The sequence below is a fragment of the Lichenostomus cassidix genome, chromosome 1 (genome assembly GCF_008360975.1).
Source record: "Lichenostomus cassidix isolate B80296 chromosome 1, HeHo_3.0, whole genome shotgun sequence".
In the NCBI taxonomy this organism is placed as follows: Eukaryota; Metazoa; Chordata; class Aves; order Passeriformes; family Meliphagidae; genus Lichenostomus; species Lichenostomus cassidix.
The window spans coordinates 79,581,105-79,602,969 of record NC_139479.1 but is presented as its reverse complement, the minus strand read 5'-3'; the positions used below and the strand labels follow the sequence as shown (position 1 = coordinate 79,602,969).

General features: G+C 38.2%; 1 protein-coding gene across 2 annotated transcripts; it reads right to left on the bottom strand.

Annotated features, from left to right (window-relative positions):
- Positions 1-948: 948 nt before the first annotated feature.
- CHORDC1 (cysteine and histidine rich domain containing 1) lies at positions 949-18,171 on the bottom strand. 2 transcript variants are annotated; one of them, XR_014853207.1, is made up of 12 exons: positions 17,993-18,171; positions 14,319-14,368; positions 12,259-12,315; positions 11,622-11,782; positions 10,853-10,953; positions 9,858-9,916; positions 8,792-8,862; positions 8,417-8,522; positions 6,705-6,824; positions 6,009-6,071; positions 5,296-5,489; positions 949-5,013 (listed from the first exon to the last, which is right to left on the bottom strand). XR_014853207.1 is itself a non-coding variant. In XM_085065267.1 (11 exons), the coding sequence occupies exons 1-11, from the start codon at positions 18,054-18,056 to the stop codon at positions 5,346-5,348; spliced, it is 996 nt and encodes a 331-aa protein (XP_084921393.1). In that variant the 5' UTR covers positions 18,057-18,170; the 3' UTR covers positions 949-5,345. The 2 variants fall into 2 exon arrangements, 1 of the variants encoding a protein (XP_084921393.1); XM_085065267.1 differs by having other exon boundaries at positions 949-5,489; positions 17,993-18,170.
- Between the last annotated feature and the right edge of the window lie 3,694 nt (positions 18,172-21,865).

Here is a 21,865-nt window from a genome sequence, read left to right as displayed (position 1 = left end):
GAAGCACGCTGCATCAACTCTGCCTCCTTATACACAACCCTGATTTCCAATTAAGGAGGAACAAATTAGGTTAGGCACATTAGGCTAGAAGCACATTAGGTTAGTTTTCTCCCAAGCATGGAATTCAGCAATAATACTGCAGTATCAGTATTTATCATAGGTTTAAATCACATTTCAGAGAACAAGGTTTCTCGACTAAAAATATTTTATAGGTTGTTGTAAGGTAACAGCTCTGCCTCCAGGTAGCTTTAAATGAATTTTGTTGCAATCCAGCTTTCATTAAAATTTAACAAAGAACTAATTTTTCAAATACCCTTTTCCAGTAGGTAACAAAAATATTTTATTCAAAAGGATGCTTCTTTCTTTGCTTAACACTCATTTGACACAGTAACCTGTGCATTAGTTCACAATGTCTGTGACAGTACCTTGGTTACCTCTGGTTAAAACATCCACCCAAATTTTGGGAAAATGCCAAGTATTTGTTACCATAGAAGATTTCAGGCTTCAATAGGTGAACCCTTTTCTACAGAGTGAATGCCAGAGGTTTTGAAAAGTATCTTCTTTTTCCAAGAAAAAAAAAATCCGAGCAACAATATCTTCAGGGACTTTAGAAACAGCCCCTGTATCTGGAATTATTCCAATTCCATTAAGCTTGTGGCAGCTCAAAATTCTTGAACTAAACTATTTCTGTGAATGTGACAGGCCCACATCTCAGTAACCACACTCAGATTTCTGCAAAACTCACATATCCTGACTAGCCTGTAGTGTTAGAAAGCAACAGGCAAAGAAAGCAAGTACAGATGAGGAAAAACCCTTGGCTATGCAGTTTCTTTCCTAGATAGACTCCTTTGTGGAAAATGTCCACTTACATTTTATTTCAACCACCACATTGCAAATGCACAGGGAAGTTCTCACCCATAACAAAATAAGACAAAAACCAACCCCAAATGCAACCAGCATGTAATAGGAATTTTATTGAATACATTTAGAAAAAAACTAGAGCATGAAGACATGAGAATTTCTGCAAGTAAGTTTCATGAATGTGCAGAATCGAACAGCCATGCGACAAGTCACCCTCTCTTCAACTGTAATTCAAGACTCTTATAATGGCAAAATTATTACCACCCTAAAACAGTGTTCCAGACACATAACTCATTACTTTAAAAAGCATCTCCTTCCTGAACAGAGGTAAAAACAATTTAGTAGCAAATTGGGAAAGACAGGTACAGTATTTAATCAATACTCATGCCATGTTTTAAAGAATGCAAGCCAAAAATGCATCATTATGTAGGTTAGGTAATTTTTTTCTCAAGGCAAAATTCCTAATAAAGCTAATTCCTAAACTACTGAAATGGTGACTTGATAAGATACACAATCCCGAATGGATCCAATGGAAGATTTTTTTTGTCAAGTTGTATCAGTGCCATTTATGACCTAAGAGTCAAGAGTAGCTGAACAGCCCAGTGATTAACAGTGTATTAACATTTAACATAAATTCCAATTCCTCCAAGAAATGTTGTTACAGATAGAAGATCATAGAATTGTTAAGACTGGGAAAATCTCTAAGATCACCAACTACCAAGGCAGCACCACCACCATGTTCACCATTAAACCATGTCCTTAAGTGCTATATCCGTGTTTTTTAACACCTCCAGGGATGGTGACTGCACTTCTCCCCTGAGCAGCCTGTTCTAGTGCCTGACAACCCTTTCCATGAAAGCATTTTTCCTAATATCCAATCTAAACCTCCCCTGGCACAACTTGAGGCCATTTCCTCTCATCCTATCACCTGTTAGCTGGGATGTAATGTTAGGTATGAAATGTGTTGTTAGATAGAAAAATGGGTTTATACATGAGGGAAAAGATTAAGATTGCTGTCACAGACTTGTATATCCATGCAATTCTTCGTATTAAAAAGGGATTGTGAAGGTAAAGTTTTATATGCACCTGGACAGTCATTTCTGATATGTGTAGCATGCTGTCTACATCTTTAACATGTAAACCCATACTGAAACACACTACAGCTGTTAAACACTTCTTAGTTAAAAAAAAAATATAGCCAGACTGTATCAACTTAATTAATTTGATAAATACAGCACAACTTCTGAAAACATGAAAACAAGGATAAACTCAACACCAATTATTCCTGTTCATACTGGTTTGCAATTCAGCGTCGTATTATTAGACAGGTGAAAAGCCTGTGATCAAAAATCACTTGGCTTACTTGACAAATCTTGCTCTTGGGAAAGTATCATGATTGGTTTAGTACACTACAGCTGTCCTCACCTTCTCTCCACACTTTCACCTCCTGTCCACACTTACTAATAAAAGTTACAGCCAATATTCCATCTAGGTGTCTGCTGCCACTATGCATGTCAAGACATCATTGCATGAAATACCAGGATCAACCACTGGTGTGTTGCAGCCTGTTGGGAGCAACTGCTCAGAACACTGGAATCCAGTGAGGGATACAGCTCTTGCATCTCCAGGATAGATGCAGACATATCGTTATAAAAAACTGCTAAGAATCACTGCAGTTAGCAGACAGTTTATGGCAATCTAGGCCATCTGAAGGTTTATCTTTTTATTTTGAAAAGCATCCCAGGCCACAGAGAGCAATACTGTTATCATCAAACCTATACCTTCTTCCCTGATCAAAACTGGTGGGGGTTTTATGGGTTCCTTTGCTTGTTTGCTTGCTTTTTTACGCAGGTAGATTTTAAATGTGATTTTACTGCCACTGATGGGGAGAGTCATCATAGAACACCTAAGTATCTTCAGTTTTGAGCTGAAAGTATGAAGAACAGGAGAAGAGCAGGTGGAATGAATAAAAAGCAAAAGCAAAATTGGGGACTACGTTTACAGGAGCTTCTCCCACTTATGGCCAAGGTGACTCAACTACCAGCAAAATGTACTTTGAAGGAGTGTAACAAGTACTTACAGGATCCCAAAGCCTGCAGCAGTCACAGCAGATGGTCCATTCATCCACATTCCTCTCCATTTGGGGTTTAGCATACTAAGGCAGAATATGACTTATTTAAAAACAGAAATTCTGTTTTCCCAAGGAATTCTGTTTTCCATGTAGTTCTTTAAAATGGGTTTTACATTATGAAAACCTACTACATGTGAGGATGCAAATAAAGCAAAAATATGTTTTCCACACTTTTTTAACATATTTAGGATATTTATATATCCATATGGATAGACACATTTGAACTTGCTTGTTAAACAAGAACTTTATCCTGGCATTTAAGCACTACAAATTTTGCTGTCCAAGTTCAGAGTTCTACACACACAAACACAGATGGCATGCTAGTAGCTACACCTATCTAGAATTTTTCATCCACTGAAGTGATTGATGTTCTCAGTGTCATACTAATAAGTGCTTCACTCGTTGGTTCAGAACACATCAGGGAACTTTTTTTCAATTTTTAGAGGACCACTTGGCAGGCACACACCCTATCACTTCACAGTACCTGACATTCTCAAATTATAAAAAAGGGGGGAAAAGGCATTATTAGAGGTTAATAGAATCTATTCAGCAGAACTTAAGAGCTGGAATTTTTAAAAAGGGCCCAGGGGAGTATTGCAACCATGCTTCAACTAAGTGATTGAGGAAAAAGGATCTTGAAATGAAGGTAGAGAAGCACCAAAACAGATTTTATATATGTATGTATGTATATATATATATATATATTTGTATCAATGTATATATATGTATTTGTATCACTGGTGTTACTTTCTTGGTGTTCAGGAATGGTTTCTTTGGTAATGTATTTCCTACTAGTTTAAGCATGAAGTAGGACTTCAAGTACTGTTAGAGACAGAAGTCTGAGCTCAAGTCAAATCATACCTGCTGGAAACAAACAGGATTCCTAGAGATCTGTATTTCACTACAGAATGCCCTTACTACATTCTGCTTCTCTTGCCTCTATTCCAGATCTGTCAAGGTTGGTAAATGAGCATCTATGCATTTTGACAGTCCATAAGACTTTTTGTTTACATATACTGGATTAGGCACAATAAATAATGGTGTGCATTTTGTATTACTTTTATAGGAAAACATTTTTATTTCAGCTGCAAGCCAAAATTAAACTACTCCAAGCAGAAAGAGAAAGCAACATTACTGCATGTGTTGCTGCTTGGATTAAAAAAACAATCTAATCATTACGACTATCCTGTTTTCAGCCACATACCTTTACTGATGAACTGAAAACAAAACCAAGGGCTTGATTCCTAATTACAGTCTGCTCAACAGATACAGTATTTTTTTTTAAGTACTTTGAATCAAATGTACAATTACGACTTGAGACAGACATTTTAAAGCATGTTGTTTCTCCTCAGATTTGCCCTGTATATAAATGCAGTTCTTAGACTACCATCCTCAGAGTCAAAAGATATGCATATCTACATAGAAATAATTTTCCCAAGACACCTACAGTGCATCCTGGCTTCTCCTACTACACATATCCACCTAATTTGAAAAGAGTCTTGAGATTTTCAATGTTGTAGAATAGGACAGAATATACATTCTAAAGACTGTCAAATATATACAGCACTTTGGTAATTTTACAATATTTGCTGTTTGTATACTCTTCACAGCTGAAATGCTAAGTTGTCCAGCCATTTCAGTGTCCATTTGCTTTTATATTTAGCTATTCAAACAGCAAATGTAAAGGAGTAAAAAAATCCCTTCTTGCCAACTTTTAATTTTAACCTGATCTGCTTTGATTCATGAAAGACAGCAGGAGTCAGCAAGTACTAAAATCCTTGGAATAATACCTTTTATTTCATCCCTCCACAGCCAACATGTATTGAAACAAACCTTCGTTTCAGAATGCAAAAGTCTGTAAGTGTACAATTTCATATTTCTGTTTATGTAACCTTTTACTCTACATGTGGAATTGCATGCTAATCAGTTCAAACTCGGATTTTTGTATCTGAATTACTGTATGCTTCATAAGTGTTGAATTTAACATGGGCTACCAAATGCATCCAGTCTAAACAGAAGAGCTGAAAAACAAGGACACCCACTGTGAACAGGGAGCACATCTACTGGGACAGTCAGTGCATGGTAGGGAAGGTGGCAAGCAAAGGGCAATAGCTGCTTTACTCTGAATTCCCATGGAGACACTGCATCTAGCATAAACATACTCATGGGAGCAAGAGCAGAAATAGCTGTTACCCTTTAAGTCTACACCCCCATTTACTGTGCGTCAAATTTCTTTCTAGAAGGGAACAGATGATCTAGCATTAAAAAAAAGGAATCTATATAAAAATTAAATATTTGATTACAGTAGCAAGTCACCACTTCATCATGGGAAATAACTTGTCTCTTGGAATCGTTATTGATCTGAAGTCTCCTGTTTTGGTTGTGTGTTGGAAACTGGTAATTCCAGACTTGCCCATAGCAGGGGCTCTGCTTTTCTCATAGTGAGCTCAATCTTTGTAGCAGTCATGTTCACGTAACTCCTCTTTACATCAATCACCTGGAACAGAAAACCTCATTTTACACTTCAATTTAAAAACCAGACTGATAGATATTTGGGAATTCAGCTGGGGAGTATCTCATCACTACTTTCAGCAGATGTTCAGGAAGATGAAGATCCCTCTGGTATCTTGAAAACACAACTCTCCCATTCCCAAGCTATGGAATGCTTATGGAATAAACATATGCCTATGCATATCTAACATGTACATTGGCTAACACATACATAAGCAAGGGTTTTCTGCGACACCACTACCATGGCTGGGATCAGAAAGGACCTTGGAAAGTCACCTTCTGTGCAAAGCAGCGCCCATTATGATATCATACTGGATCTCCTGGGGCATTATATTTGGATTTAAATGTAATTACTCAATGTCATGCAACTGAAATTTTTTTCAATAAACAGAGTAATGAGAAAAAGCAAACCATTTTGGAAGGAGACAAAGCTAAAAGCTTGTGTCTTTACTTTTCTTCTGGGTTTTTTTGGATTTTTTGGGAGAAAAAGTATTTTTATACTTACTCCCCATAACTTCACGCTGCGATGAAACTCCTTTTCTCCTTCAAATACAATATGGATATTTACCTTAACAGGAAAAAACAACAATGAAAAATTAAAAAAATTTATCATGTTAATGAAACATTTGATACTATAAGTGTGTTTGAACCAAATATACCATGTTAGGACTTGGATCTGACAATGACCAAAGTAATGAAATTTTCTCTCAGAAATAGAAGTGAATATCTATTTTAATAGATTCTGAAACAGTTGCAGTCGACAGTAGCCACTGGTAGCAGTATCATTTTAGATTAAGAAATCAGAGAAGCATTTCAACACCTGTTTAATATTAGTAGCTGTGAAACAGCATACAATAAAGAATGGTATTAAATTAAGTCAAATACAAATTAATTATAAATCTATAATTATTTACACACATAGTGATGCAAATCCATTGCGCTTCTGTTTTAATTATGGAAGTCAAACTAAAGACTTTTTTTTTTTTGGCATACTGTATTGCAGCTTTTAAAAACCTCACACATTAAAGTGCAGATGTCCAAACAGAAGGGAGGAAAAAAGCTATACATATTTGAACAAACACAAATGCCAAGAAAAAGCAATTAGTCAAATAAGAAAGAGTCTTATGCTATCTCTGCCTTGTAAATAAAGCTGAGCAGATTTTTCTAACTTCAGGTTGCTGATCATAAAGTAGAGCCTCACCATTGTGCTATTAGCTTCCACATAGCTCAGATCAGGAACAGAGTTTTTAGCATATACAGAAATAGTCACTTCTCCTCCAGTCTGGTGCCAATCATGCCTGCATGGAACTACTTTCTTACCCTATATGAGGAAAAATGTACAGAAAAAAGCCTTTGAATTATGTTAGAATATATTTTACAAGATTAACAGGATAAATGCCCAGGATTTTTTTAATAGCCAACTAGCATAGTTAATAAAGGACTACATTTCATCTTCACAGGAGCTTGCAAGACTCCACTTGCAACTCCTTTTACTAAGTATTTCATTCTCTCCCCTTCAAAAAAACAACAAAAAAAATGTTACTTGGTGGATCAACTTCCTTTCCAAGACTACAGTTAGCCGGCAGATTATAGAAAGGAACTGAACAAAGAAAAAGAATGCCATAACTCCAAGAATGATTCATATAGCTGCAAAAAAATACTTATTGCCCTCTGGTCTCTGATGCAGAAAAAATAAATGGTGAAAAATCCTGCAAAATAAAAGCCAAAACCCAAAGTAAAAAAAACCCTTGTTAGACAGAAGCCCATTATCTCAATATACATACAGTTAATATACAGTTTCTTCATATGTGGGTAAATTCTTTACTCTCTACTCTCTCTCTCTACACTCTCCTGCTTTAAGCTCACAACTTTAGTGTTTTTATCCCTACTTTTGCACTTGCAAATAATTGAACAAAAATGTAAATCTTCAAAGCAAGGAATTCTAAAACTTAAAGGAAGCAAAGGATTTGTGAAGTAATTGCTCTAGAATGAGGTAACAAAATGACACTTTTTATAATATATCTTTATTTTCTTTTGTTAAACATTCCTAATGTTTTTAGTGCCAAACCAAATTTTGCCTCAGCAACAGACACTACATTCATAACAAGAATTTTGTGTTCACCTGTATCCATCATGTGACCAAATAATGTTTTTTAAGTGTTTTGTCCCATTATTATATTCTATACTATTCTTAAAGAATCTTTATAACCCTTGAATGTTCATAGTTTTTACTTTGTAATTCTTCAATTTGTTCCCAACACTGCAAAGAAATACCTACAAATTAAACAGATGCTCTCTCTGTTGGTTAGCTGGCAGTCAAAGCAAGACACTCAATTAGATCCAGACCAGAAAGATACTAAGGTATGTAAAATAGAACCCAAATTAGACCTAAAGGCATGCTTTCATCTGTGCTCCCCACCAATGGAACCTCACTGACCTTATGTTTTGCCATCGCTACCTAAACAAAAACTCGACCCCTGAATGAAACTACTTTTACTACAGAACATGTATGGCTGCTCTCCTCAAGGGTTTTGGGACAGGAAAGACATCTAAGATCTTAGAGTAATACATATGGAATATATTCTAGATCAAATGCCATAGACTTTCTGAACTAACAAAGTGGAGAAGTCTGCTGTTTTTTTTCTGAAGATGCCAGAAACTTTCACCACACTAAGAGTACACATATCACTAAAAAGAGAAAGGTTGTAGCTATTACAAGGATACCTGTACCATAAACTACTTCATGCTCCATTTCTCGGTTTTCCTGCTGTGCATAGCATCCTCCATGTTATGTCAGAGGTAGTGATCTGAATTAGCTCAACTACAGTAGGAACTCAATCAAGCTACAAACCATATTCCAGTATTCAAAATTCAGAATGGCCAGTCACAGAATGCAATATTAATGCTACTTACTGCATCCTTTTTAGTCCATACGTGTGTTCCTCTTGTGCAGCCTTCTTGAGCTAAAAATGTATTGAAGTCAGAAGTTTTTCTTTTACAACAGCTCCAATACTTCATCCTTGAAAGTTTGCAAAGTAATTAACAAACAATATTTAGGATACTGTTTACTGTGAATATTTAAGACCTTTCCCTCATACAATATTACCGTTAATTTACTATACCCTCTTCAAGCATTGCTATTTTTGACTGAAGAGGGAATACAGAATAAATCAAGGCAACAACTACAAAGAAAGCATGAACAACTACAAAGACAAGTAAAAAACCTGAAGTGAATACTAACCCTTCATGGAATATAAATACAAAAATGGAAGTTAACTGAATACTAACCCTTCATGGAATATAGGTACACCAGAATGGTATATACATACTTCTTCTGTGCTGTGTGGTCCTTCGTATGTCTAGTGGGACAAAACATTTAAAGTGTATTACTGTTACAGGATTTGGAGCAAGGAAAAAAACAAAACAAAACAACACAAACCAGAAACATTGACCAAAGTACGACAAAACTTTTGGGTAAATAATCTAGATCTGATGGCTTGTCCTAGCTTTTCAAAGTAACCATTGAACCTCCATTCACAGAAGGCTCCCTGGCACTGCTAAGAAGCTGTACTTTGTGTTAAATCAATGGCACACATCAACGGTGACACCATCTTATAAAGGTCACCATCATATAAAGGATCACTCATAAGTGGTCCTCAGAGACATCTGTCTTTAAAATACTCTGAGCATTCAGAGAAAACAAGAACAATAAATTAAATTTCTCACTCATAAAACACATGGATTCTCAAAAGAAAGTAAAATGAACAATACACAACTTAGCCATTGAATATTAGATCACTTCTTCCCAACACAAAGACTGCCAAAGTTCTCCTCCCACTAGAGCTTTGGCAGACAATGCAAAATCCATCAGGTAAAATAGCTATTTAAATCCTGCTGTCCTGTTTTGCACAACGCAACTGTGTCAGCGTAACTTTCACTTAAAATGACTATGTAATATAATGACATTTTGGTGCTTGAAGTGTTAAAACAGTGACTTTAATTCTTCTTGCTGTAAGCATTAACTGGTAAGATCTGTAGATGCTTCTGATCTATGCACAGATTATGAACAGCAACTTAAGTGTCATCAGTAAGCCACATCTCACAAATATTATATTTAATATTTTAAGATGAAACACACTAGTACCACAGAATCGACTGACTTAAAAAACCCGAAAACCTTAGACTTTATGCATACAACTCATATTTGTCCATACTGAAGCACATTGTCAAATGTGCATCTATTAAACCAAACAGACTTTGTGCCTTTTCAAAATCAACTTGTAGCACACAAAAACCCAAAACTGGTCACTTAATAGCTGAGCAGCTGGGTTTAGAGTACAACTGAACCACTTACTTTTGAACAGCCTGCATTTTTACATGCCGTCCCAATCTTGATTTCATCACTGTCTTCCTCTGTAAACAGAGTATCACAGAAAATAGCAAATGAATTGTATAATCGACTGAACACTTTGCTTTTATTAAGAATTAAAATGAGCCAAGGAGGAGATTAGAAAAACTTCGCTCTTCAAGCTTCTATTTTCTGCCTGGCACTGAACTCTGCCAGAGAGGTACAAAGTTACAGAAACATTCCAAAAGCTGTATTACCTATGCATCAAATTCTACGCTCTGTATCTTTACACATTCTTAAGTGGGGTAAATAAAAAAGATGAAGAGGATCATTACAATCACAGGGGAAGAAAAAAATCATTCATCTCGCTCAGTTTTGTAAAACTAAGAATGTAAAAGGCTTCAACTACTGTCTATAAATACACACAAGGAAATAATTTGGATACCATGGAGAAAGAAGAGCTAAATTAGTTTGGCACAAGAACAAAACAGCATATAATAGCCACAAGCATAGGCTGAAATTGTAAAGATTCTTAAGAAACAGTGTAGTTCTAGCAACAAATTCCAAATAAAATGTGGGAAGAAAAAACATGAAAAGCAGATGAGGCAGAACCAACTAGTCTTCAGAGGAATTTCTCCAGTTTATGAAGTTTATATGACACTGTGTTTGCAACAATAGGGAGTAAAGTTCATTTCTTGGTAACTCTGTCAGTCACATACTCAGAAATGGATACTCCCATTATGTCTATTCTAACCAGGAAATCTTAGAAAAGACACAATTCAAATTATGTTAAGGACAACCTACTGCTCCTGACAACCAAGACTTCATGTTATCCACATGTGAACTTCAAACATCATTCCCTGGACTGGAAAGTATTTCCCAGATTATTAAGAAAAAGAACATCATTACATGAAACTATCACTTCAGAAATAAGATCAGTATTTCAATTATTTGTGTTATAAGTAGCATCACATTCCTACTTAACCTCCCTGTATCCTTACCTTTTTTCCCTTCGTTTTCTGACGACAGTTTCAGTTTATCGAGAGCTTGTTTCAAGGAAGCTGACACTTTCAGCTGCAAATTTGTCATTGGCTCATCTGGGCTAAAAAAAGTTCATGTATTAGTGTCAACTTCATCAGAAAGAATTTACAGAAGACAAAGTAGTAACTTTTAATCTTCCCTACAAGACTCTTCATTTCAAACCTCCCTTCAACAAACTACATTTGTAAATGCCAATCCTTACTGTTTATGAAAAAAACAGACCAGAAATTTAGAAGAAAGTCTTGGCTTTCAACTGGAAATCCTAAATATTCTACAAAAATAAAAATAAATCTCAGATACTAAGGAATCTACATAAAAGCACCCCAAAATTACTTTAATTACCATAATAAATGGTAATAAAACCATTTATTACCATTTTTGTTTAAACATTGGTTTAACAAATAGTAAACATTTTGTTTACCATTTTGTTTTAAACTTTTGGTTTAAACACTAAACAAAGCTACTAGTGGCATTTTAAGCCATGAGATCACAGATTTCAATTTTTGTTTCTCATGGATCTCAGTGCCAAGAGATCCAGTACTTCCTTGTCATAACCAGAATTCTTCTCTTATTTTGAAGATTACTGCTACCTACCAAAAGAAAAGTCTTCTAAGACTAATTTTGGAATTTCTACTCTATCGGAAACGTACAACACTGAATAACCAAGCGAGCTTTAACTTGGCCAACTGACTACAAATTTGGCAAAACTTATAATTTCATATACTGTACCTTGGCCTTTTAATTGTTTCCAATGGTTTTGGTGCCTGAATTATGTGTTCTTGAAATTTGGGTTTCAGTTCAGCTAGCTCCTTTCGTTCAGAGGTAGTTTTGACTTCTGGTTTAACAGGCTCAGGAGGTTTCTCGCTGTTATGGAGACCCTTTGTACAACCCTATTGTGGAAAGCATATGTTTATATGTACTTATATATATATATATGCAGTGCGGTTTGTGTGCATAAAAAATTAACAAAAACTGCAACAAGTTTTCTTAACTCATTTCTTCAGCTATATCTTCTCATTTAGCCCACTCTAAACACTGGCTTGCAAAGGAAATCCTGCTAAAGTGGAAAATATTCTCATTTGAATGTAAGTTAAAAGAAAAATGCATACTCTCTAGTCAAGCAAAATACCAATAAATGTTGACCTTCCTTCTTCACTAGCAAGTAGCTCTATCAAAACCTATTTAGATAATTTCAACCATTAAAACTTGCAAATGAGACTTGACTTCAGCATTATATGAAGAAAAATAGAGTACATAAGAATTAACAAAAGTAGGCAAATTTGAAACATGTAAGCACACATACCATTTAATATTAGTCACTGTCTTCTGACAAGTATGAAAATTGTAAATAATCACGAGTACATACCACAATGCTCAAGAAGTCAGAGAAGTCTGTTGTTCTCCTCTTACAACATGACCAACCCTATAAATATTGTGGAATAAAAACAACACAGGCATGACTACCAGACTTGACAACAGCTTATGCACAGCAAAATATTAATTATATTCCTTTAAAAGATATGGCACATCCAGATTAAAGCAATTGTTTTATTCCCTTCTCTGGACAGTATTATTATCATCTGCATTTTTAAAAGCCAGAGAAGTCTTCTAGTTTGCTCATGCTGCCTGAAACAGAAAGTTCAGTAAATGTGAGGCACCATTTCCATGACAAGTCAGATGCCAACTCTGTAGAAATTAAGCAAAACAAACAAACACTACACCTGAGACCAGGCTCACCTGTGGCCCAACATACAGGACCTCTTCCAAAATTGATAGGGATTTTTTTTCTTTTCTGAAGCACCACTCAAATCTTTCAGTTGTTTATTTCCCACCAACAGAGCTAGGTATGTGCATTGCACAGCTATCCAACTACATCAATCATGAGCACTTTTTATTATATAAACCAGAAATTCAATTTTAGAGCAAATTGTCTTGCCACTGTGAATAATGTATCTTAGAACTCAAAGAACCTTATTAAAGGCAACAGTTTGACTAATGCACCACTGCTTTGAAAGCTTAAGTGGTGGAATACAATGGATTTTATGTAGGTGGTTCTAAAATACCCTCAAAATATTAACCATTTCCACAGCAGAGGAGACAAAAGGTTCACCCTGCCCACTTGGATTATCTAGAATTCACAGCAGGAAGAAAACTGCTCATATGCAACTATGATAAATTTTTAATTAGGCCAGGAGATGGGATAAGGAAAAGGGATAAAGTAGTACTTGTTTATAAACAGTGAGTAGGTAAGAGAAAGAGGGAGTAAATGCAAGTGTTTGAGCTAACTGTGTAATTTCTCTCTTTGTAACTATGTAGAAGATTTTTGTATTATGCTATGAGTACAACTCTAATTTTGTACAGAACAAATTGCCATAGTCTAAGCAATTGTACAGTATTTGATCTAACAGTATTTATCCCAATTTGCCAGTGGCACATGATGGCTGATTCTGGAGTCAGGTACTGCAATAAAGGCAACAGCTCACAGCAAACACGCTGCTTAGCACAAATGCAGAAACTTTTACAAGGCCAAAAGACATCACATTGTTGGGATGAGATGCACTGCCAGTAGAAGCAGTTCCTAAATACCAATTAAAAAAATACTTGCCCCCCTCAAAGCTCACCTAAACAGCAGTTTGGTCCTCTAAGAAAAGTCACTTAGGCTACATCTATATTAATAATTAGAAAATGCCAGGCTCCATTTTCTGACACCAGATTTCTGACTACACACAATTAAATTATTAGAATGATTTCCAGCACTGTTTTGGCCATTGTGTCTCAAATAATTCCTCTAAGCACTTTATATGCATCCAGTAGATCCTGAAGTAGGAAAACAGCATAGGAAAAAACCAAGGCTGTGCAGCTGGACCAAGCACTGGAGACCAGTCACAGGTATATAATTCATCATTGAAGATGGAGCCCCAGAATCCTGGACAGCTTGCATCAGAGGCATGGGTGACCAGTCCTAGTTTAACCAACATCCTCACCTGGCTGATTAAATGAATGTGACTGTTTTTTACAGCAGACAAATGTCACATATATATTAGTGCCCTGGCCACATTAGACCACAAGCAGCTGCTCTGAATTCCAAGCAGGTTAATTAACAAGAAGAGTATGAAACCTCTCAATGGCGCTGCGGTCCTATTTAGAGGACCTAATTAAACTGGTGAGAGACCTAAAGTCAGTCAATCAACAGGAAACAAGTCATCTAGACTTGAATGGCATTTAGACCATATGAGTAGAGTTTTTAATTTCTTCTTCAGGAATGAGTAGCTGTGCTTTTCTAATTTCATGGGGTTGCTCATCCTAGGGTGAAGATCAGTTTCACAACCCTGAAAGATCTGGAACTAAAAAGAAAAAGCAGCACACTATTTTACACATATGAAAAAAAAAAAAAGATAATACTTAAAAGGACAGTTGCAGACTTACTTTGAGAGCATCATGAAAGACAGGCACTCCTGGATGGTATGTGCATGAATCTAGAAGAAAATTATTGTTATTAATATTGAGGCATACCAAGAATCTTTATTCATTATTACAAACCCAGCAAAAATGTCACATTTGCAATTCATGTATGCCATGAGCTGCCCCACTTCCCCAAGTACACATTATTGCTCAGAAATATATTTCACAGAGAAAGCTCTCTGAGTGCATATAATAAACATAAATAATCAGGACTTCTTTCTTCTTCTGTATTATACAACACAAACTAGAAAGCTAAACCACTACCTCCACGTGGAGCAAGTAAACTTTCTATCAACCATTCCTGGCCTTCATTAATAATCAGGCCTGACTCATAATTTTTGCAGAAGTAAAAAGGTGACCCTATGGTTACCTGACTGACAGAAAATACTGGTTTACAGCTTCAAATACATCAATTTGCACCTGATCAATGCTTTCTATTGAGGACCACTCTGTTGAAAAAATCTCTTAATGCAAATCATGAGTTCATGATTTTAACCATAATTATCTTGACCTTTTTTCAATGTTTGTAGTATCCTAGGCCACTTAAGGACTTGAACCCAAAGGTTAGTCTTCCACATGCACAATTTTGACATGTCAATACTATTTATTACTAATAGATTCTGTGCAAATGCTACACTGAAACACAATCTCCATTACGGAAAGTGTTTATATTCATAGCCATTTATCAGCATTACACAGCTGTTCCTTTTTAACTTGTATTCCTTTCACATGTAATAAAATTGCTCAGATTATATAACTTCTCACTGGCATTTACTGCATGAATAGTATTTTACTGACTTGACTCTAAACACTGTCTTCTAGCAAAATTAGAAACACTTAAAATTAACAGCGACACAAACAATAACAATGCACATAATAGCAAGCAAAAGAAAAAAGTGATAAATAATCTTATTAGCAATCTGCCTACAGATATTCAATAGGCTAAAACCCAACCAAACTTCTTGTTTTCATCTTTTTTATAAACACATAGATTTTCAAAGAAACCTTGTTTTCTATAATTTTCTTTGATTTTATACTCAGTGCCTAAGTACTAATACAGTCTGAGACACATCAGTTCCCACCTTTAACTCAAAAGGCACATATTTTGGTGACATTAGTACTTCAGCAAGACTTACAAATATATCCATAAACCTTTATCAATTCCTTCAGTTTCAGGATGAAAAGCTAATGTTGGTAAACCTCACAGGAAAATTAAAATTTAAAAGTGATCATTTTGCAATAAGACCAGGACTTCACTGTTAAATCAAATAAACTGTTTGTAGCAAAGACTACTTCTGAATCAGAAGACTTAAATGAGTATTTCTAATTCTTCACATGCATTCTTCAACAGAGATGTGCTGTTAATAACTGCAACCATCTCAGAGACCAGAACCATCTCATAATCAATTAATTCAGGGGTGGCTATCCTCCAGCTCACGAGGCACACACAGAGAACCGTCTGGTCGTCCATCTGGCCAAGGGCAATCCTTTTTCCTTGCTCCCTGGAGCCTGCTCTGCAGCAGGTACATCATGGAGCAAATGACAGCCCACTTGGCTGCTGCCTCCTGAGGGCCCTGAATGCTCCACGTGAAAAGATGCCAGGACAAGGAGCTCTGCAATGCCCCACGCAGAGCCAGCAGCATTTGTCCACTGAGCAGTCTGGCCATTCTCCCTGATAGAGGACAGTGAAACATCAGCTCGTCTGCACCCACACTGAGCCCAACAGCTCTTATCTGACAAGAAGAGGGATACCATCTCAGACTAGGTGGGGAAAACTGGAAAATTAGGATACACTGATAGGCACCAAGCAGATAAAAGCATATTCTAGTTCTGATTTTTATGAGATCAGATTCCAGCCTTTGGTTGCTATTCTTCCTTTTTCACTGGAAAAAAAAACCTGAAACAAGTTACTTCTCCACTGCTGTTAGTATCTTTCCTTCACCAAGAACACCAAAGTATTTCAAAGCCATTTTCTCTAACCCTCAGATAATTTTTGGAGATACAAGTACCACAATTTTCCAGGTTTTTGTCATTTTTTGTTTGGGGCAATTTTCATGTCAATTTCATAGCCAAACTGATCCTTCAGTGCACGCACTGCTATCATCTTACTGTTACATCCTAAAAGCACTTAATTAGTCTTTTCATTAAATGTCAAAGTAGAAATGGTAGGGGTCACCCAAACAAAAAAATCTGTTTCCCTGTAGCAATCTGTGAATAATTACCTTTACCTTCAGAACTGCTCCGTCTAGGACACAGTGATTCCACTAAGTGTTCCAGTCACTGGAACAAATTTCATCTCATGGAATTGTTTTCACCAACCCAAGCACCACAGAGTTACCATATGGCCATGCCAACCTGACCGAGGTTACCACAACTTGATCACAAACGTAGGAACACACCTAAAGAAGTGTTACTTTTACAACGAGTACAGATCTTGAATTTTCAGTAATATTTCTCTTTTTTTTTTTAATAAATAGCCCTTATCTGCTTTGCCTTTTGGGGCAAAGGCCTGAAGGGGATGCTGGTAGAAGAGATCAGTAATTGGAATCATTCCACAACTGTGCCTACTTCTCCTGTTACTAACAAGTCCTACTCAATATGTTGCCTCTCTCCTTGGAAAACACATAGCTTAGAAAAATAAACACTTTATTGCCACGGTTCTAAATCACGGAAAATACACAGGCTAGAACACGCTGGCCTACTTCTAACCCTGCGGGTCACTAAAAGTTAAATTAATGCAAAGAGGGCATTCTAAAAATTCAGCCAACAGAATTACTTTTACGACCCAGGTGAGGGCAAGCCTTCTGAAAACTCAATCACCCTACTGCAGCCTCTGCGGAATTATGGAACCCCAAAGGACAGAGCTTTGAAGATGTTTCACCAGGATTCCCAGCACACACACGAGAAGCACTGCAAGCGCTCAAGGCGCTTTGCAAAGCAAACACACACGTACCACTCAGATACATTTAACTACCTGCTGCAAGTCCACACATTTAAACTAAAGAAACCCAAAACCAAACAAAACCAACAAGCCGCTGGTAATTGCAATGTATGCAACAGCCACAGAGGCCCTAAGCAGAGAAACCTCTGCTGGCCTTGAGCACCTTTAGCAAACATAACAGCGATGTGCAGCGCCGGGCCAGCCGCGGCCCCACACGCGTGTGGCTGGGCCGGGTGAGAGCCCCGCAGCGCCCCGGGGCCGCAGCCGGGCGGGACGGGCTCACAGCGCCCCGCAGAGCCCCGCAGAACCCCGCAGAGCCCCGGGGCCGCAGCCGGGCGGGACGGGCTCACAGAGCCCCGCAGAGCCCCGCAGAGCCCCGGGGCCGCAGCCGGGCGGGACGGGCTCACAGAGCCCCGCAGAGCCCCGGGGCCGCAGCCGGGCGGGACGGGCTCACAGCGCCCCGCAGAGCCCCGCAGAGCCCCGCAGAGCCCCGGGGCCGCAGCCGGGCGGGACGGGCTCACAGAGCCCCGCAGAGCCCCACAGAGCCCCACAGAGCCCCGCAGCGCCCCGGGGCCGCAGCCGGGCGGGACGGGCTCACAGCGCCCCGCAGAGCCCCGCCAGGCCGCCCCCGCTCCCTACGCCAGCAGCGAGGGAGGCACCGCAGAGCCCCAGCCCCGGCCCCGCCCGCCGCTCTCACCCTCCGTGTTGCTCTCGGGGTCGAAGCGCTGCCCGCAGCCCCGGTTGTAGCACAGCAGCGACATGGCCGCGGCACCGCCTGCCCTGCTGCCCGGGACAGCCGAACGCACGGAGTGCGGCGGAAGGAAGGAGGAAGGGAGGAAGGAAGCCGGGCAGCAGCACCGGGGGCGGGGCAGCTCCGCCGGCGGAAAGAGCCGGCCGGAGCCTTCCGGAATCTTCACGAAGCTTCGGGGGCTGGCGAGAGCGGGCGGGCGGCCGCGCAGGCGCTGCTGTGGGGCCGCAGAGCTGCCGGGCTTGCTGGGGGTGCTGCGGCTGCGGGGACTGCTCGGCCTCGGGCCGACTTCTGGCGCTTTTTACCCCAGTTTGTGAGATCACTTAATTAAAAAACTCAAAACGGGCTATGTAAAAAACCCAGTAATTAGAAAGGACTAATGCTTATTTCTTAAATGCCTGTGAAATAAATGCTCCGTGTGTGTATTAAATGACTTTCTCATCTGCACTGAAGCACAGATGCCAGCGTCAGAAACCAGCTGTGAAAAATACTTCTTTATGTTCTCTGAAAGTTTGCCTGGCTGCTTCTGGCAGCTGGCCGACCTATATATCATCATAGTGTGCATTATAGAGGTTGTATATAAAATCATAGAATAGTTTCGGTAGGAAGGGAACTTCAAGATCATCTTACTTCCAACCCCACCTGATAGCCAGGGGCACTTCACCAGACCAGGTCACTCCAAGCCCCATCCAGCCTGGCCTTGAACACTTCAGAGATGGGGCATCCACTGTCCCAATACCTCAGCACCCTCAGAATAAAGAATTTTTTTCTAATACCGAATATGAAACCTACTTTCAGTGTGAAGCCATTCCTTGTTGCTACATGCTGTTCTAAATACATAATTACAGACATCTGCATTTCTGCGCAGAAGTACAAATTGATTTCTCCTAGTTAAACATCTTTTGCACAACTTTTAAAATAGAATTGCCTGGGTGTTTGTACAGCATATGACAAATCCTGAAGCTTGTGCACACAGAATGAACAAAAAAGAAGTGCTTCTTTCAGAGGAGTTTCAGGATGCAAAAAGGATTATCAGGAGACTGCTTCTGATGTAGCCCTGAAGTTCTGCAAACCTGAGAGTTTATGTCTGATGCACCCCGCTGGCATCTTTTCCTGTGTGTCTCACATAAAGATAGACTTGAACCATAGAATACCGAGTGCTTGCTTCTGATCTGCAGTTCCCATTGAGGCCTGTTGTAGTTTCAAGCAGGAAAAAACCCCACTCTTGCTTGTTACCAGAAGCATTTTAATGTATAAATGCAAGTGGTGATGAGAGTTTGGAAAGAAGGGGGAGACACAAGAATGATTCTCCTTCTATATTAATGCATTTAGGTTGTTTCTCTTTGTTAGATGTCTTACTTTTTAAGTAGAGGATGGATGGAAGTGTTGCATATTTAAAGTAGGTGTATGTGAGTCATTACCATAAGATGAAGAATTGTTCTTAAAACATAAAATTCACCTGTTTCCCTGTCAGTGAAAATGCCACATGAGAATAAAATGTGATTTATATTAATAAAATAAGTTTTGTGCTATTTCTGTGACCGTGGTTGCATTTCGTCCATAGTGTGCAAGCATACATTCATTTTAGAAGGAGCCAACATTTTTTTGGCTTTGTGCAATGCAAAAAAAAATTATACTTCTGCAGAGGTAGCGTCAATTTCTGTTCTAAGAATATTTTTTAAAAATTCAGAAAGAGCTATTTTAGCAGCATGGTATTTACTGGATTAAACAGTAGCATTCCTATGATGTTAGTAATGGAGTTTGGTTCTAACACTCAGAGAAGACTTGTGGAAAGAAAAATGCAATCCATGTGTTCCCAAAATGTATCGTGTATATTCCACACCTAATTGCTATCTCACTTGATATGGAGACATGCTTCCAGACAGAAATAAAAAAAAGTGTTTGCTTCATAATTCAAAATTCTACAGCATATCTCATTAAAGAAAATTCATCTGAAAACTTAGGTTGTTGTTCATTTTAACACACACAGTCAGATCTCTGAAAGTTATCGAGCTGTACCCATCATCTTTGTACATGATGTTAAATAGAATGAGTTTTTTTCTTTCACAGAACACTGTAGAAGCAAATAATAGTTTGTAATCAGTTCTTGAAATTGCATGTATTGCCTGAAAAAAATGCTACAAATTGACAGTACATAACAGTCATCTTACAGAAGTCTCATAGTTTCAAAAAGGCATTTTCTGTGGTTGATAGGAAGGCACAAGGGGCTCTCAACCCAGTTTTGGAAAGGTAGAAAGTAACTTGTTCAAATAAGATTTAGATAATCAACTTGTGGGCATAAAAGGCTTAAATCTAATTTATTTTTGTATATTTTGTGTAGAAACCTTTCATTTGAGATTCAGAGTGATAAGTAGTAATGGTCCAATGGATGATCACTGGACTTTGGTTCCCTAGAACTTAAAACATGAAAATTATTTAGATTTTTTTTAATGTGCTTTATCCTTCATTTTCAGTTTCAAAGTCTTCCAGAGCATTGGATTCCAGACTGTTAGACAAACTTTTATGGTGCCTTTAACAACTGGATCTTGTGTTAGGTGCTCTGAGACATAGTACTTGATAAATAGTGAAAGGCCAGTGAGCGTACTCTTTTTATTTTAATTACATCTGCTCTGTTTTTCTCACGTCAGAAATTCTACTGCTAAAAATTTTTGAAAGCAATGTTTTTGAACAGACATAATACAGCATAATGTACATTCTGGACTTTATGTATGTACTTTCAAGCATTGGAAATGGTGTGGTTTCCCTGTAGAACTGGAACCTGTAAAGAAACGGCATGTTTCAGTTCACTTCTCAAAATGCAGAATCTGCTGATTTGCTTGCCAGTTTATTGGGTGAGGAGTCTTTCATCCTGCTGTCTTCAAATCGGGACTTTGGTTGTGCAGAACTGGTAAATGTGGAATTGCAAAAAAACCCCAAACTAAACCAGTTTTCAATAAATCTGAAAGAGGGTGAGGAGAAGGTTTTCAGGACTCAAGTTTCAGGCTAGAGCTGTTGTGTTGGTGGCACCTGGCACGCTAGCATATTTTGCCTTCTAATCAGAGGCAAAGGGCATTTTGGGCTCCCTCAGCTTCCTTGGAACAGATAGGCAGTCCTTGAAATTTAAATGAATTCTGAGGACTCATTTAAAATCAAGGCAGGTAGCTCTGTTTCAGATCTGGAAATATCAAAATATGAAATAATTAAACAAATCCTTTCTTTAGGAAGCTTAGCAGAGGTTTAAAATACAAATGTAAATCCCTGTAAAGCTAAAAGCCAAAAGCCTGCAGAGTTTGCAAGAAGCTATCCTGTACAACTGAATATGTTCAGATTTGATGGGCAGAACATCTTAAAATGTCACATCTCACAGAGAAGCAGAACAACTGACTTTTTGGGAGAGAACACTTTTCTCCCCCTTCTGTGATTTTTTAAATGCCAGGTTTTCCCAGGAGGTAAGAGAGATTAAACAGCATCCACTTCTAATAATCCACCAGAGTGCTTGCTGCTAAAGCACGACCTGAATTTAAGTAGATGCTTCATTAAGGCTCACCAACTCCTTTGATATCAGACTTTAGCATAGGCCTGCTGTGTGATTGTTGGAATTCATTTAAGGCAGAGTTTTCAAAGGTAATTTTCTCAGTAACCTAGGTGCCTACAATATCTAGAAAACATTATAATATTTTAAGCAGTTGTCAGAACTCTACTTTGAGGTGCTGCTAAGGAGACCGGAAATTTCGTTACTGAGTTCAGTAGGATATGGGATAATAATGTTGATGCTTCCCCATTTAAATTTTGCTATGCCTTTGACCTCGCTGCAAAAAGTAA